Source organism: Monopterus albus, unplaced genomic scaffold (genome assembly GCF_001952655.1).
Source record: "Monopterus albus unplaced genomic scaffold, M_albus_1.0 scaffold250.1, whole genome shotgun sequence".
NCBI lineage: Eukaryota > Metazoa > Chordata > Actinopteri > Synbranchiformes > Synbranchidae > Monopterus > Monopterus albus.
Genome location: NW_018128130.1, coordinates 1,423,322 through 1,441,061, shown reverse-complemented (window position 1 = coordinate 1,441,061; position 17,740 = coordinate 1,423,322). Strand labels below are relative to the sequence as shown.

The 17,740-nt window shown below is 40.3% G+C and overlaps 1 protein-coding gene across 10 annotated transcripts in view; it reads left to right on the top strand.

Annotated features, from left to right (window-relative positions):
* The window catches only part of ptprfa (protein tyrosine phosphatase receptor type Fa), a 562,000-nt gene that overhangs the window by 341,602 nt on the left and 202,658 nt on the right, over positions 1–17,740 (top strand). For 9 of the 10 annotated variants that reach the window (XM_020620921.1, XM_020620919.1, XM_020620918.1 and 6 more), the window contains 3 exons: positions 818–954; positions 2,906–3,050; positions 15,795–15,979. In XM_020620921.1, the coding sequence (XP_020476577.1) occupies positions 818–954; positions 2,906–3,050; positions 15,795–15,979 (467 nt within the window). Of the gene's footprint in view, positions 1–817; positions 955–2,905; positions 3,051–9,854; positions 10,161–15,794; positions 15,980–17,740 lie in introns of all 10 variants that reach the window. The other variant, XM_020620922.1, reaches the window with a different exon arrangement.

Here is a 17,740-nt window from a genome sequence, read left to right as displayed (position 1 = left end):
CACCATAGAGGGTGACAGATCCAAATCCCTTCCTATCTTTCTTTGAGGAACATTGTTTTTAAGCATTTCAATAATTGCCTTGGGGTTTTAGCTGTATATAGTAGTTTACAGTAAATGTTACATTGCACTTCTGAGCAGCAGCTGTGTGACATAACCAGCAGTCTGCTGTTAACAGTCACCTATACTGCTACATGTACTGTAGCACCTTTAATTGGCATAATTAATTATTGTGCTATTAGAGAGTTGTGGAGTTGATGCCTGGCTGTTTGTATCAGGGTGTCAGTGTGTGTGATACTTAGGTCTCACACACTTTATCCTCAAGCATGTAGAGGAATACTGGTAGTGTGTCATTCGCAGAGAGCTTGTTTTCTCGGTTGACTGTGTTTGGCTGGCAGAAACATGACGTCACCCCAGGGCTCTAATAGAAAACAAACCCCACCCACGTTCAGCTGACATATTTTATTTGTGGAGTAGAGTTCAGCACCCTTTCATTTTGAATTATTGCATGTTACAAAGTCTAATAACTAGTATCAGGTTGAGAAGGGAAAGATGGTTCTACTCATTGATTATCAGAGCATCACTGCAGTTAACACCTTAGAGGATTTTAAGGTGATGACATTTATTGTACTTTCTCAGTTTGGTTACTGTTCTGATGAGTATTGACTAAGCGTTTCACTTAGCACCTGGCTTCTCTAGGTCCAGCCTCCCGCTTCATCTTCGGACTCCCTGACTTTGTATATCCACCTCTGAATACACCCTTCACATTCTGCCTCTGGTTCTGTGTCGAAATCTCTTCACCTCCCTGTTTCTGCTTCAGTTCCAGCTCAACCATCTGACTTTGAGGCAGAGGCTGAGCTGGATTCACGCATTATGCTGTCGTGGCTTTGGCCTGTCCAGGATCCCATCATTAGCTTTGAACTGCTCTACTGGGAGTCCAACAATCCCACAGACAAGGTAACACTTGTCTTCCAGTATGGAAGTTGTAATACTATATACTATAAAGGTTTCTGCAGGTCCTTAAAAAGTCTTAGAATAAAATCTACTAATTTGAATTTTAGGCCTTAAAAAGGTCTTAAAATATGATGTTGATGTTTTCAAATTAATTGATCTTGTTTAGGTTAAGTTCATAATTTTAATGTTAAGTTGATGTTTACTCCTGCAACAACCCTGGTGTCCCTTCAGGAATCATTTAAATTTCATTTAATCACAATGTGCTTGTAAATTCCCAGTATATGAGATTATTTTTCCTTTGTTTCCCACAAGCCCAGTCTTAGAATAACACAGGTCCATGTTATGGAGCCCAACACACACCTGCATCTGTCTTTTCAGATTCGGTTTATCTCATCAAAGCACATAAGAAGATTTTTGTCGACTTCTTGCTTTTGTATATACAGTGGTGTGAAAAAGTGTTTGCCCCCTTACTGATTTCTTATCTTTTTGCATGTTTGTCACACTGTAATGTTTCAGATCGTCAAACAAATTTATATATTAGTCAAAGATAACACAAGTAAACACATCATGCAGTTTTTAAATGAAGGTTTTTATTATTAAGGGAAAACAAAATCCAAAACTATAGAGCCCTGTGTGAACAAGTGTTTGCCCCCCTGTCAAAACACTGGTTTATCGCACCTGAGTTCAATTTCTCTTGCCACACCTGTTCGCAATCAAGAAATCACTTAAATAGGACCTGCCTGACAAAGTGAAGTAGACCAAAAGATCCTCAAAAGCTAGACATCATGCCGAGATCCAAAGAAATTCAAAAACAAATGAGAAAGAGAATAATGGAGCTCTATCAGTCCGGAAAAGGTTATAAAGCCATTTCTAAAGCTTGGGGACTGCAGGCCTGAAGCAGCAAAACAGCCCCAGACCATCCCACTACCACCACCATATTTTACTGTTGGTATGATGTTCTTTTTCTGAAATGCGGTGTTACTTTTACGCCACACATAATGGGACACACACCTTCCAAAAAGTTCAACTTTTGTCTCGTCTGTCCACAGAGTATTATCCCAAAAGTCTTGGGGATCATCAAGATGTTTTCTGGCAAAACTGAGACGAGCCTTTATGTTCTTTTTGCTCAGCAGTGGTTTTCGTCTTGGAACTCTGCCATGCAAACCATTTTTGCCCAGTCTCTTTCTTATGGTGGAGTCATGAACACTCAGCTTAACTGAGGCAAGTGAGGCCTGCAGTTCTTTGGATGTTGTTGTGGGGTCTTTTGTGACCTCTTGGATGAGTTGTCGCTGCGCTCTTGGGGTAATTTTGGTCGGCTGGCCACTCCTGGGAAGGTTCTCCACTGTTCCATGTTTTCGCCATTTGTGGATAATGGCTCTCACTGTGGTTCGCTGCAGTCCCCAAGCTTTAGAAATGGCTTTATAACCTTTTCCGGACTGATAGAGCTCCATTATTCTCTTTCTCATTTGTTTTTGAATTTCTTTGGATCTCGGCATGATGTCTAGCTTTTGAGGATCTTTTGGTCTACTTCACTTTGTCAGGCAGGTCCTATTTAAGTGATTTCTTGATTGCGAACAGGTGTGGCAAGAGAAATTGAACTCAGGTGCGATAAACCAGTGTTTTGACAGGGGGGCAAACACTTGTTCACACAGGGATCTATAGTTTTGGATTTTGTTTTCCCTTAATAATAAAAACCTTCATTTAAAAACTGCATGATGTGTTTACTTGTGTTATCTTTGACTAATATATAAATTTGTTTGACAATCTGAAACATTACAGTGTGACAAACATGCAAAAAGATAAGAAATCAGTAAGGGGGCAAACACTTTTTCACACCACTGTAATTCTACAAGAGTGAAATGAAACCCTACATGATAAAAATCCAATAGTTATATCTGTGTACACATGTATGTACCATGGCCCTCATTGTCTCATGGTTTTCACCTCTCCACAGCATCGTGTCACTTTTGGCCCAGCAGGCTTGTATGCTGTCGAGGGTTTAAGGCCAGATACACTCTACATGTTTTCCCTGGCAGCACAATCTCAGATGGGTTTAGGAGTCTTTACGCAGCCTATTGAGGCCAGGACTGCCCAGTCCAGTAAGTACAACAGCTTCCTGGTGTCATTGATCTATTGTTGCCTCATAGTTTTGTTCCATTTCATGTTTAAATTAACATGGAGTAAACAAGAAGCCACACCGACTGACTGGGAAGTCAGGTAGGTCACACTGGACGGTTTCACTGACATCATCCTGCGTCATCAGACACCATTTATAGATGACTGACGGTGGGCCAGGGCTGTGTGAGCGATTGGGCTGCTTTCTCATTTCACCGTCTGTGTGGCAGCAGTTTTCTAGCCTGTCCATTTGTTACTGTAGTACTCTGAAATAAAAACTTTGTGAACTTTGATGTTTCCTTTTTTACTTTAACCTAATACTTATTTGGCCATCAATAGGTAAGAAATCAAATTAGCTGAATAAAAACACATCCCAGATCATATATGTCATATCATTCGGCTTTGAATTGCAGTGTCTTATATTTTTAGAAATATATCCAGACTGTTTTTGTATTAGATGGTGCTTCAAGTGTGTACAAATATTACAGTAATTATTATAGGATAAATACACAGCCAGTGTGTCCTGGCAAGGTTTGATCACTGGAGTTTCTGCTGCTGTTGAGCTGTACTGCATTATACAGAGAGGTGTTTTGTTAGGATCACTCACTCACAGGAGGGTGAGTGAGTGAAGAAGCGGACCTAGATGGCTGATCTCAGTGCAAACAGATTTATTGGTGTTGTACTATATATGTGACGTGGTATGGTAGATAAACAAGACAAGGGAAACAGTAGGACCAGAAGCTGATCAGCTAGCAAAAATACAGTCTATGATGGGAATGATGAGATAGGCTTAGCTGCGGACTCTAGGGTCACTCCTGGTCTGGCCGGTGGGTGGTAGATGGAGTCTGATGACTGTGTACCGACCTGGCTGGTGGAGGCTGGAAGGGTGTGGAGTAGTGGTCTGGAGGAAAACAGTCTGTGGAGAAATGGTCAAGGAAAAAGGCAGGGTAGACAGACTGAAAGAAAACAAAAACTGATGGTAACAATAACACAACAAAGATGAGGAGAATGGCGCTGGTTGTCCACCTGAAAGCAACGACGAACTGGCAAGGGAGTGAAAAGTGAGTTGGGTATAAATAAGGTGAAGGACTGAGTGAATGCAGCTGGTGTTAATTAAGGAAACAAGGGGCAAGGTGGTGTGATCAGGAACCGAAAAACAAAGAGAAGGAGGTGAGAGAGGCAGGTGCCCCCGAGCAAACCTGACATGTTTCTGATATTTAGCCTGGTAGCCATCACCTTGGTGAAGGAGGACTTGTTACAGGACTGTTGGATTAAACTGACTTAGTTTTAGCTTGGTGTGCCTAATAAAGTGACACCAGAGTGTAGGTGTATTTCTAAATGAGGCTGAGGTCATTGTTCTTTGTCATCTGTTTTACAAATGTAAGTAGAGATTTGCTTTATCCACAGCACTGTAACGCTGAGTGTGGGAGCAAAACCCCTATTCTGACCCAGCCACTTGTGTGTGCTCAAACTATTGTAACAGTCATACTAGCAGCGAAAGGGCTGTGTAGCTCACAGAACTGTGTAATTGCAAATCTCAAGCTTCAAGCTCGCAAAATGCAATCACCAGTGTAGCATTAATTAAGTAGACATTCTGCTGAACATGCAACTTAATTAAAGATTTCATGCACCAAGGCAACAACAAATGAAAATGTCATTCAGAATTTTTTTGTTTTTTTTTTGTTTTTCATCTAATTCACAGACACATAGTATTGCTTGATATTTATATGGAGTATATTTTCAGCTTTCTGCTGCCTTCGTGTGACAAATCACCAGGCGCTGAACTTTGCACATTTTGACAAATAGTCTAATAAAGGCTCTGAGCCGATATATATACAGCGTATTATGATGTAAGACCAAGCAAACAAACTGTTGCAGACTTATCATGACTGCCATGCCTGGTCAAAATGATGGTCCTAGAGTATGGTGATGTACTTCTGCTGTTCAATCACTCTTCCCCCACTGACACTAATACTATTGAACATCTTTAATCCAGAGCTTGACTGCATATCTAGCATTGGAGCGCTGCCTTTCTGGCATGCTGTGAGATGTGGACGGTAATATTTACAACAATTCCCAGAAGGAATCTAAGCCCTCTCTCAGCTACTTGTTTTACCTGTCAGGAGTGAGTTCACTGAGCCAGCAGTCACACTGCAAAACAAAAAAAGTTTTAATTTTGTTTATTTGCCTGTCAGTGTATTATCACTCCTCTGGCAACCAAATCCATCATGACAGTAAACTTGCTAACAGGTTTTAAAGACATCAGACCACTGTGGTCCATTCTCCATCTGCCAGTATCTGCCTTTTCAGTTTGTTAGTAGTAGTGAGTATTAATACATTTTATGTAAATAGAGCTTATCAAGGAACTCAAAAATGATTTACATACATAATACATGCATAATAAAAAGCTGCAATTCTAATGAGTTTTAAAGATGAGCAGCAGAATTTTGAAATGAATTCTCTGAGGTGGGGAGCCAGTGTAGTTCTTGATGGACCGGGGTGCTGTAGCTGTGGGACTGTGACAGAATGAGTGTATAGGCTGCATAGTTCTGAACATACCTGAGGAGTTTAGCTGGTTGGTTGACAGTAGAGGATGCTTTTGCAGTAGTCTAGTCTGCAAGTAACAAAAGCATTGATTAGACTTTCAGCAGCGCAGACTGGTAGGTACAACAGGGCAATATTTTTCAGTTGAAAAAAGGCTGTGTTTACGGTTTGGTCATATCTAGATTATGGACTTGGGAGGAAGGGAGTGCACTCAGAAGAGCTGTCAAAAATGAGAGAGAAGGGTGGTTGGGTGGTTTTAGTATTTTGCAGGCTGTTATGATTATTTAATGTTTATTGCACTTGAGTTTAAGAAAGTTTACTCACATCCATGCTTTTAACTCTTACAGATGGACACTTAGGGTTGAGTGAGTGGAGGGGATAATGGACTTGATGGAGATGTTTTTTGATGATGCTCTTGGGTGGGAATAAGTAGAGGATAAAAAGCCAAGAGGGCCAAGATCTGAAGCTTAGGGCCTCCTTTACACAGAGCAACTGTGGAAGAAGTGCAGGTGATGATACCGATGACGTCTTTTCTGTCAGAGCGATAAGATTGTCAGCGTCCGTGATACTGAGAGTTGACTGCAGGTGTGATAGGAGAATAGAGTGACTGATGGCGTCAAATGCTGTACTGAGGACTAGGAGGATGAGTAGGTTGAACTGGCCGTGATCGTCTCCATGGAAACCGGTCTATGTGTCTTGGAACTTTACGCGTCCAGCGGCGTCGCTCTCTCCTCCGCCATATGACTGTAGAGAGAAGCCTTGCTCTGCTGGTATGTTGAATCAAGCAGAACACAGGCAGTTTTAGCCAGTGTAGCCCTGTCAGGGTGCAGCCTGTAAACATTATTACCACAACTTTTCACCATCACGTTTTTCATTTATTAGTTTTTTTATGAATATTACCAGGCAAAACCCAGAAATGACCAGCTAATGGAAATGCTGGTTAAAAGTACAGAGCACAGCTGGCTGACAGGACGAAGGCACGGCCCCGAGTGGAACTGCCCAGAGAGACGTGGGTGGATAGCATATTGCCACGGTTGGTGATATACTTCCACGGTCTGGATAAATATAATTTCAATATTTTAAAAGTGCAGGATGTGAAGTGGAAACAGAAGTAGTTATAGCAGAAAAGTACACTTCCAAATTACAGAGCTCAGCCAGAGCACACCAACAGCCGCCATCCTGTAGTGTCAGGTTTCAGATGAGATCAGGCTGCTGTATTAACTGTTATTGTTTAATCACACACACAAGTATTTTTCTCCATTTATGTAATTTAACTCATTCTAGACAGCATTTTAGGACAAAGCCAAAGTCCCCCTAGGTTTCTTCTGGAGAGTTGAAGGAGAGGGGGATTTACTGCACGAGGTGAATTTTTAGTCAGAAATCCTCCTCCTCCTCATAACTCAGTCGAATCTGATCAAACACAGATAAAAGTGTAACTATTCAGTGTAATGAGAATACCATTATCTCTGTTCAACATGAATAATCATCAGTGAATCTATTTAGAAATCAAATAAAAAAGGCTGAAAAAAGGGGCTGTGGCTGACATTAGCAACAGCAGACAACAGCGTATTTTGATAAGCTTTCACAGGGTCTTACTCTCCTGAACGCTTGAATTTTTCTTGCTTGAATTTCAGTTGGGTTTTCAAACAGTCCTACATGTTGGTGTTACCAGCTTTTCATCTGTCAGGTTCACAGGACTTTCTCCATTTTCATACAAATGTGAAATTACCCACTGACCTGAGAACAAAGCAAAGAAATGCAAAAGTAGAAGAACAAGCTGGAAAAAAACTTAGAAAAAATCAACTGGACTAGATTCTGAACAGAACTGATGAAGCCTCTTGGATGAGAGGTGAAACGTCTTCGACCTAGAAATCTAGTCCAGTTGATTTCTAGCTTACTATGACCTGGATGACTGAGAATCTGCATAGAAGATATAGAAGAACAAGCATCTCTTACTGTTGAAATAAAAACTCAGAGATCCACAACATACAAAGACATCACTTGAAATGGGATTTAAAATACAGGAGGAACATCCAGTTCACAGACGAATAGGAGACAATTCCAGTTGTAATTTTTTACTAGGTTCAGAGGGAAACGTTACACACATAAGGACAAACTCAAAATGAGTGACCGGAACAGGTAATGTTTGTAAATCCAGTTTGGATGGGGATGAACAATAGGCTTCTTTTACTATAAATAATTGCAATTTTCTGTGAGATCATGAGAAGTGGTCCTTAGTAGTCCAGGAGATTTAACCTGCTCATTCAGTCCCCTGCAGTCTGCCCCATTTTAACACGACACCACTTTGTTTTAATGTTTTGTTTTATCATCTTGTTTTTGTAGGTTGTTTCTTTTTCATTTTAAATTTTAATAGCATTTTTTGTCAGCGTCACCTACCTCTACTCCAGGTTTTGAAATCTAATTTCTATTCACAACTTAAATTGGCTGCGGTGCATCTCCCACACATGCATCTCTGTCTCTCTGGTCTATTGCTCCCCTGCACTGATGCATCCAAAGGTTCTTGTATGTGTGATGGACTTACGGCTGTTCTTGAGAGAGATGTGCAACTTGTCGCCGGCACCTCTGCAGCAAGTCAGCCTTCAACACTGTTCAAAAAGTAACCTTGCTGAGTCCATACACTTAGCTGGGGCTACCAAACCATCACCGTGCACACATGCATTCCTCTGTAGTGTGCCTGCTTTTCTTTTCTGTTGGTGAAACTTCATGCTGTGTTAGTTACATGTCTTTGTCAGGCCATTGTTGTTTCAGTGTGAAGTATCACCCTTGTTGTTGTCTGCCCTCTGGACTGTGATCATATGTGGAAGAGGATGAAACATCAGCTATCAATTTACTAAAAATGTGTTTTATTTTTCATATGCGTGTTCATTTCATGACAAGTGGTCACCACTGTTGGTCAGTGACAGACATTGTTACATACTGAAACAATAATTATGCAGTTTCAATTGTGTTTTCTAAAACATATAATCATATTTAACTCATTTGATTATCAATATGGTTTGCAAAAAACATAATGTTGCCCAGATTACCTTTTTAAAATGACTATAACAAGGAAACATTTATATTGTTTAAGGATAGTTCTGGCTTATTACAACTTCACATTACCCTGCTGAAGCAGGTGGATGTTTGTTTGCTCCACTGAAATCGGAGTTTTAAACAAGGCAAGGCAGACAGAATTTATGATGCCACAAATCTGAAAGCCAATCATGGTTCACTGTGCAAATATCTGCAGATTTCAGTGACCAAGAGCGGGAGCCAAGGCTTTATCTGTTGACGGCAAATGTGTCAAAAACTACTCTGGCTATTCTAGCCACCAGTTCCAAGCTAACAGCTAATGCTTTACAAAAATAAGACACTAACTACACTCACCACATCTGCCAACTGCTGGTTTTGGTGAACTGACTGAAAGAGGCTCAAACATATTTTTCCAATGCTCCCTCCTGCCATCGCTTCCTGATACACAATGATTTCACTGGTCTACCTGGAGGAAGCAGCAGTAGCAGGCAGTTACAGATGCCTGGGCTAATTTACATAGTTGAATATGCATGACTATTGGAATTCACAGTGAAGGGCAAAGACCAGACATGCTTTCAGGCCCTTGTCAGAAATTTACTGAAGTTTTTTGGGGGCGGGGGGGATAATATATATATATAATAGCAGAGTATTTTAGCATGTCTTAAAAACATCTCTGTATGAATAACATCAAGTTTACTATTGAGATCTGAGAACACACTCAAACCCCTAAAAAGGAACGATCAGATTGATGGATGAACAAACTTTCAGGTTAATCGAACATCTTTGGAAGAGAAAACTAATCCGATAATGTATTGTAAACAACTTTTCTGATTCAATTTTGACTTAGTGAATGAGTTTTCTGTGCAGTGAGGGACAGCTGCTCAGCACCTGCTTGCATCATTTTACTGATGTTTCTTGCCACATTGAACTGATTTCTGTGGAGTATTAGGATATCACATATCTTGGACAAAAAGACATTATTATGTCACTGAACACAAGATGGGCAGCAATTATGTTTTTCCCAAAATGTAATGGCAACCCCAATGAACAGAAGATGAAAAAAGTAGTCAAGACATACTGTGTGATTGACAGTTCAGTCTGTTTCTCTAATATATAAGAATACTTTCACTCAGCAGTCCAGGGGGTCAGCTGCACTGTCGACCATTATCCACCCTGCTTGACCATTACCCTCCCTCCTCCCCTCCCATCAGCCCCATCAGCCCCTCCCCAGGAGGTACGCGTGCTCAGCCTCAGCTCTACCAGCATCAAGGTGAGTTGGCTGGCACCACCTACAGACAGCCGCCACGGGGAGATAGTGTGCTACTCCCTTGCCTACCAAGCCCTCACAGGGGAGGACATGCAGCGCCACCAAGTGTCAGGGATTGGTGCTGATGTCACCAGCTATGTGCTGGAGGACCTGGAGAAGTGGATGGAGTATTTGGTGTGGGTGTGGGCTCACACTGATGTAGGGCCTGGCCCAGAGAGCCCTGCAGCCCGCATCAGGACCAAGGAAGATGGTAGGTTGATGGTGTCATGGAAAGCAATTTGGACCTCGCCACTTCAGTAGTAATAGTAATGCTCCAACACTGGCTCTGCTCCTTTCCTGCTGCTGCAGCATACTCTGACTGAAAAGCAGGCAACTGATCCAGGGTTCTAGACCAATTTTTTTTTGGGGGGGGGGGGGTCACCTATTGCACATGAATACCTAAAATTCTAAGAAGTGTAAGGCAGGTCTTGTAATACGTATGCCCTATCTTGTCTACCTGCTGTGTCATAATTCTCACACAGTTGAGAAACATTGTTATTTGTCCCAGCACAAGCTTGTGCTCATATCACAACATTTTGAGAGTTTGTTCTGTAAGACGCTTGCTGCCACTATTCCGCTGCCCGCCTATCTCTGCCTGTCTTTTTCCCAGCATGATGACATGGCTCTCTCCTGCTGGGCTGCCATGCTAGGGTGTCTGGAGCAGCAACATGGCCTGCTCTTTCTCTGTCATCAGTCAGATAACTGGTCTGAGGCTCTAGCTACTGTAAATGGCCACTCTGATTCAGTCCGGAGGGAGGTCCTGCCATTTGTAGCTCATAGTCCTTATTACAGTCACTGCAGAAGGCAACTCAGAAGCAGAATGCAGTACAGCCCAGTGCACAGCTATAATACAAACAGCATTACAAGACATCCTTATAGGATGGTTCTTTTTTTGTGATGGCACAATTGGACACATTATCACCAGTGACAGCAAAGAGTAATGGGCTGTTTTCTGGAGCCACTAGAAGAAATCAAAGTATAAAAGGATGAGTCCTGGACAATGTTAGACTTGGAAAGTAGTGTGAAACCTCTCCAGTTAGTTAAAGCTCACTGTTCTGACCAGCTCTTTGCTTACTAATGAACTCCAGCCCTGCCTTTGACATCTTCCTTCCTTTCATTTTCCTCGTAATCATATTAGTCATACTGATGTCTGGACTAATCTGATTACCTCATGTTCTTATTGTGTTTGAATTGTCATTGTAACTTAAACACAGATCTGTTTATTGATATGTTGGAATGATTGAGGCTGTCTGGTTTGGAAATCTGATTTCTGTGTGTGGTGCTGATTCTGGAGATCCTGTCTGAATTCTTGTTTTACTTGGGAAAAACTCAATAATTACCTTATCTTTTCTTGGACCAAAACATTTCTTTTCCTGGACATTACTGTTTTATGAGTTAAACCCCACAAAACACGAATCTAAATCGCTTTTGGAGCATTGTTTCCTTCCTCACTCCAAAGCACTAAACCTCTCCACCTGCTTGCCTTTTTCTCTCTATCTCCATTCTTTCCCTCAGCCCCTCTCACCATACTTTATTTTCTACACCCACTGAATTTTAATGTGACATTATTTTCAGCTCTTTCCATCTCTCTGCACCTCATTTGACTTTGAGCTCTCATTGCTGACTGGGTTTCTCCAGCATCTTTCCATTCTCCACACAGACTGTAGCAGCTTTTCTCTGTGCTCTGCCCACAGATCTATGAATCCTCCTTTCTGTCTCACATCAGTGTCAGCCTGGTGCCTGAGCATCACTAGACATTCTCATTTTACTCTCTGACATCTACAGTAGTTTACAGCACAGCTCAGAAGGCTGCTGGCTAACTATTAATTGTAACTAATTAATTGTAATAACCTGTAAACAAAGCCAGGTCTTCTCTTTATGGTCAGTGAGATGCAACATTTTTTCCAATCCTAGTATTGGTGTTGATAGTGTAGGCACAGAGTAACAGTACTGTTCTGCAGCAGACCTGTTTCCCTCCACATCTCACTGAGATGTGATTTGGACCCATTTCCTCTGAGGCCTGCATCAAATTAGTGCTCAGTCATTTTCCTGTTGCCAACAAGCTCAAGTCATGGCGATCAGAAACACGAAGATGAATTCAGTGCAAGAGGCCTCTTACAGGTTCAATGGCTTCAGGATTTTGCTGTCATTCATTTTCATGGGTTTGTGCATTCTGGGTACATTCATAACTTTGGAGGAAACTTGACCCTGAATGGTAAATGAATGGTACTGTATATACACTAAATAGATCTGCATATTAAAGCAAACTTGGAGTTTTATCACTGCTTGCCCTTTTCTATTGCATGAACCTAACAAAACGTAATGTGGCTTGTAGCCAAGGTCACAAGTTCTACTTTTGCTTCCACTGCTCTCCGCTTTGGTCCAGAATTTAAATCCATACTCTGCTCGGGCTGTCAGTCACAACTGAAGAACAGCCAGGAGCTATTGATAGACAAGTCCCCATTAGTATCTGGGGGGATGAGACCATTTAGATGGAACTGAAAAGTTAGAGACAGACCTGAAAAACTGCAAAGTTGTTTGATGAGCTGGATCCCATTTCCGCCCACCCACACTACTTAGATAAAATATCCTGTTTTGTAAGTGTGTACATAAATATAGAGCTGAAAGATTTTTTTTAACTCATTTCCCCACTTTTTCACTCTTTATTTTTGTTCAGCCAACCACTCCCCCTTACAGACAATCTGCAGTCTCTACATTTACATAAATGCTGACACTTGGAACCACATAGGATATTTTCCTCTCCATTGCACAGCATGTTGTCACCCCAGTCTTAACTTATATAATACATAGCTGTTCACCATAGTCTCTGTCTGTGCAGTCTAATCACCCACCCTGCCTTGTTGAGCCATATTTTGTCATGCTCAATATACAGTACATTTTTAAAAATCCAACCAGACCAAAAAAAAAAAAAGACAGGGGAAAAAATATACTTATACTTAATATTTCCTCAAAGCTTTGGAGTGGGTGTTGTTTTAAGATGTGTCCTGTAAAAGCAAATGGATCACAGCAGCATGTTGAGGTCATTCAGACTGTGGCTTTCTTTAACCTGAGGTTTGCAGAAGGAGGGGAATGCAGGCAGAGACACAGAGGAGACCATTAGTGGCAGCAACAACACTTGACAGTGGCAGCAGAGAATCCCCAACACCCACAAACCTATAGGATCCGACTTCATGCTGTCAGTCAGGATGGCCCTGCAGGTTTTTAACTGACATGGCCTCACAGTTTGCATTAAGCATCAAACATGTGTTGTGTTTCCACTGTTGAATCTAAGCTAACTAGCATTTACATCAACTACCATGGATAGGCCACATGTGACTCACAAGTTATGCTCTTCATCATTAGCACTCACTCATTTTGCCCTTCAGTCCATACAGATCACTCTGCTCAGTACCAGTTCAAGACACACAGTAGCACCTCCTTTATGTAATGAGGCGGATGCTAAGTGTGTGTAACTGTAATGGTGTCACTGAATGTGGCTGTGCAGAATCTTCCTCTGTTGCTTGTGTCTGTGAGAGGGTTGTCGAATATGAATGGAGAGGCTTAGTGTAAATGGGGTATCTCTGTAATGAGGCAGCTATGTTTGTACTAACGTGGCTACAGCAGTTGTCTGTTACATGGCTCTTTTGCTCTTCCACACTACGCAAGGCTGTAGTTTTGCATTTTGCTGTTAACACAAAAGTTTATTGACATTTTTCCTCCAAAGCTTGATGCCTAATTCTGGAAGCTTGCAGAAACTATATGAGGTTAAATTATTCTAATTAGACAATGCATAGTGCAAACAGGAAGTGACAGAGCGGGTGATTAACAATTTCCTCTCTGTGTCACTTAGTGCAGAGTATTTTAACCTCTAACGCTTCCTTTCCTCTCCTTGTCTGTCTTGAGTTTCATTAATATTTGCACAGCCTCATTTGATTATATTGAAGTCAAATTTGTATTCACTTACACCTTCCTCTGAAGCTAATCAGGCATTGTAGAGGACTCTTCAAAAGCTCATATTGATATTGTACAAAGTAAAAAGTGAAAGCTCTAAGCCCTGCTCCCAGCATCCTCTTGAGGCTCCATGCGACAAGCTTTGATGTGTATAATCTGCAAAAATAGCTTTCAACCTTGACATTACCTTGTAACTTGTCCAGGTCTGCAACTGTCTCATCAGATCAGGAACATTTTTAAACTCTGTTGACATGTTTTTGGCTTTAATACCGTGTAATTCAACTGTGGACAGAGGTTTTTGCAAGAACAACCTGGAAAAGATGCTGTGGAGGCAAGATCTCTTTCCAAGTTACAACATCTAAGCCTATTACTTTCCCTGCTGGCATCAGTACCAATTCAAGATATAGAGTAGAGTAGTACACCCTTTATGTAATGATGCAGATCTGGGCTATGACTGGGCTTGTAGTGTGTCTGAATGTAATGGAGGATACTGCCATGAAAACAGTGGTTTAAAATTTTGCATTTAAGTTTATCTTAAAACCACACATTATTAGCTCAGAATGAAATGACAAGTCATTTTTGAGCTTTCAGTTGACACTTCAACTGAAATTTCAGCTTGTTTCATTGCTTACACTTAAACTGCTTTCATCACTTCCACTTTAACTCACATTTCTACTCCTTGCTACCCTTTCACTGTTTCAGCATCTACTGATAATTTTTCCAAGTTCAGCAAAAATTTCCACATGCAATGAATCAATTGTACATTAAGATGTTTCTGGATTTGGAATTAAACTAACAAAATGTGCAGATAGGTGATCAAATCAAATCAATTTCATTTATATAGCACTTTAAAAACAGCATCCAGCTGACCAAAGTACTTTACATGGCAGAATAAAATCACAATAAATATTAGCAGGTGATAAATGAAAGGACAATCCAACACAGATTGTCTCGGTAAGGTACTGGGCCACCATGTGCCACCAGAACAGCTCCACCTTGGCACTGACTCTCCAAGTCAGTGAACTCTACTGGAGGATGAACACTGTTCTTCCAACAGATATTCCCTCATGTGGTGTTTTGATGATGGTGATGGAAATGCTGTCTAACGAGCTGATCTAATATCTTTATTAGCTGTGGTCATTTTCAGGAAAGGATTATCCAAAACAAAGTATCCAGTGTTTCCTCGTGATTTTTATCAAGGTTTAAAGTCCCATAACAATCTGAAAACAATATTCAGATCATCATTGGAAGCCAAAAATGTTGGTTGAAAGTGGTTGAAACTAGGTTAGAGTTAGGTTTGCAATGCATAAACTTGATCTATGAATATATAATCATGTAGCTGAGGTAGATTGAACTGACCTGACAATTTTTAACAAATAGACAATATTAGCACTTTATTTATCAGTCCTTTCTAAACATGGGACACAGCTACCAACCAGCAGACCATACTGGGATTTTCCTGAGCCCGTATCTAGGTTCAGGATTCATCATTTTTGTAGTTGGTCGGTATTGACTGGTTAAAGCTGATCCTTGTTTGATCCTTTGTTTGCCTTTCTTTCAAGAAGGCACAAAGAAATGAAAAGTAGCAAGCTGGTTCAGTGAATGGTATCCATACAGATTATGTGCATCACCGAGCAGAATGACAAACCAACACTGACAATTTTCTGCTGCACCACATTTGTTCATGCTGGAGATAGAGGTTCTTTAAATCCTGCCCAAAACTCCCTGCCACTGAAAACTCTTCATCTGTATTTATATACAGTACAGTATACAGTATATAAGCTTTTGGATACAAAACCAAAAGGTAAATGTAGACATGCATTCCCCCCCCAAAAAAATCTACTTGAACTTTTCTTAAAGGTTCTAAGTAGTTGTGTGTTGTGTTGCACTGCAGTGCCTGGAGCTCCTCCCAGGAAGGTGGAGGCAGATGCCCTCAACTCCACTGCCCTCCGGGTGACTTGGAAGCCTCCCCTGTCTGTGAAGCAGCATGGCCAGATCAGAGGCTACCAGCTGGTCTACTCCAGGCTAGAGAATCACGGCCAGCCAGTCATCATGGACATTTCCCTTCCTGAAGCCCAGGTACAGTCACACTGTTCTAGCTGTGTCCAACGAGGTGATTTGTGTTTGACATGGAAACGAAAGCTGACTGCGCGCTAAAGAAGGGGAGTTCAGTTCAAATCGCAGGAAACACTGGCAAACACTACTATTTGACATATGACATATGTCTGCTTCTGATAAGTGTGTTTTTGTGGTGGATGGATGAAAATACACCAAAAAATAAAAAGCATACAGGAAAAATAACTTTTGTTCATTTGTTTCTGCACTTTACATAATAGCAGTTGTCATTTCCATACAGCATAACCCATTAAGTCTCATTGAAACCAAAGGTTGATTTTAAGTGAATTAGTGCGTTAAAAATATAACACTATTATTATGAGGGAGAATATGACTAATGCTCTCCTGTTCTTTAATTATTATTATTATTATTATTTTTGTATAGATGCTGAAAAGCATCCATACTATGCCCATTCAAATGAATGGGCAAAATTTTCACATCTCAATATCTTCAGCATACCTTCAGCTAAAAACACAATTTCAACTAATAACTATTCGGTAACTCTTTAGCTATTCATACTGTAAACAACTTTTTGATTTTTTTTTTTTTTACAGTTTTTGCATAATTACCATTTACATTTGATGTCGCATTTCAATATCCACACTAGTATTTTTCAGTGTGTAGGACTACTCTTTCTTTCTCATATACACACATAGACACAGACACACAAACACCTACACACCCACACACACACACAACCCTAATTGTTTTACCTACTTTGCGGGGACCAATAGGAAAATGTTCACACCTTAATAAGTTCAGTATACTTTCAGCTACAAAAGCCATTCAGCCATTCATCAAAATGTTCAGCTTTTTCAGGACATTAAAGCATATAGTCAAGGGTTTTTTTTACAACTTTCCATGCTTCTATTCAGAACTTTTGTAAACTTCATACTTTTGAAATACTTTATTATTAGCTTTATTTTGAAAATCTTGCTCCATTCAAATGAATGGGAAAATTCTAAGTCAGCATAATTTCAGCTATCAAAATGTTCAGCTTTTCAATGACATTCATGCTTCTCCTCACAAGTTTTCAAAACTTCAAACTTTTGAAATATTTAGCTTTATTTTGAAAGTTTTGCCCCATTCAAATGAATGGGAAAATTCTACTTAAGCATACTTTCAGCTATTTCAGGTATCAAAATGTTCAGCTCTTCAAGGACATTCATGCTTCTCTTCAGAAGTTTTCTAAACTTCAAATTTTTTAAACATTTAGCTCTATTTTGAAAATCTTGCCCCATTCAAATGAATGGGAAAATTCTACTTCAGCATACTTTCAGCTCTTTCAGCTATCAAAATGTTCAGCTCTTCAAGGACATTCATGCTTCTCCTCAGAAGTTTTACTAAACTTCATACTTTTGAAATAGTTAGCTTTATTTTGAAAATCTTGCTCAATTCAAATGGATGGTAAAATTATATTTCAGCATAATTTCAGCTATCAAAATGTTCCACTCCTTAAGGACATTCATGTTGCTATTCAGAAGTTTTCTAAACTTTATACTTTTGAAATATTTAGCTTTATTTTGAAAATCTTGCCCCATTCAAATGAATAGGAAAAGTATAATTCAGCATAATTTCAGCTATCAAAATGTTCTGCTCCTTAAGGACATTCATGCTGCTATTCAGAAGGTTTCTGAACTTCATACTTTTGAAATATTTAGCTTTATTTTGAAGGTTTTGCTCCATTCAAATGAATGGGAAAATTCTAATTCAGCATAATTTCA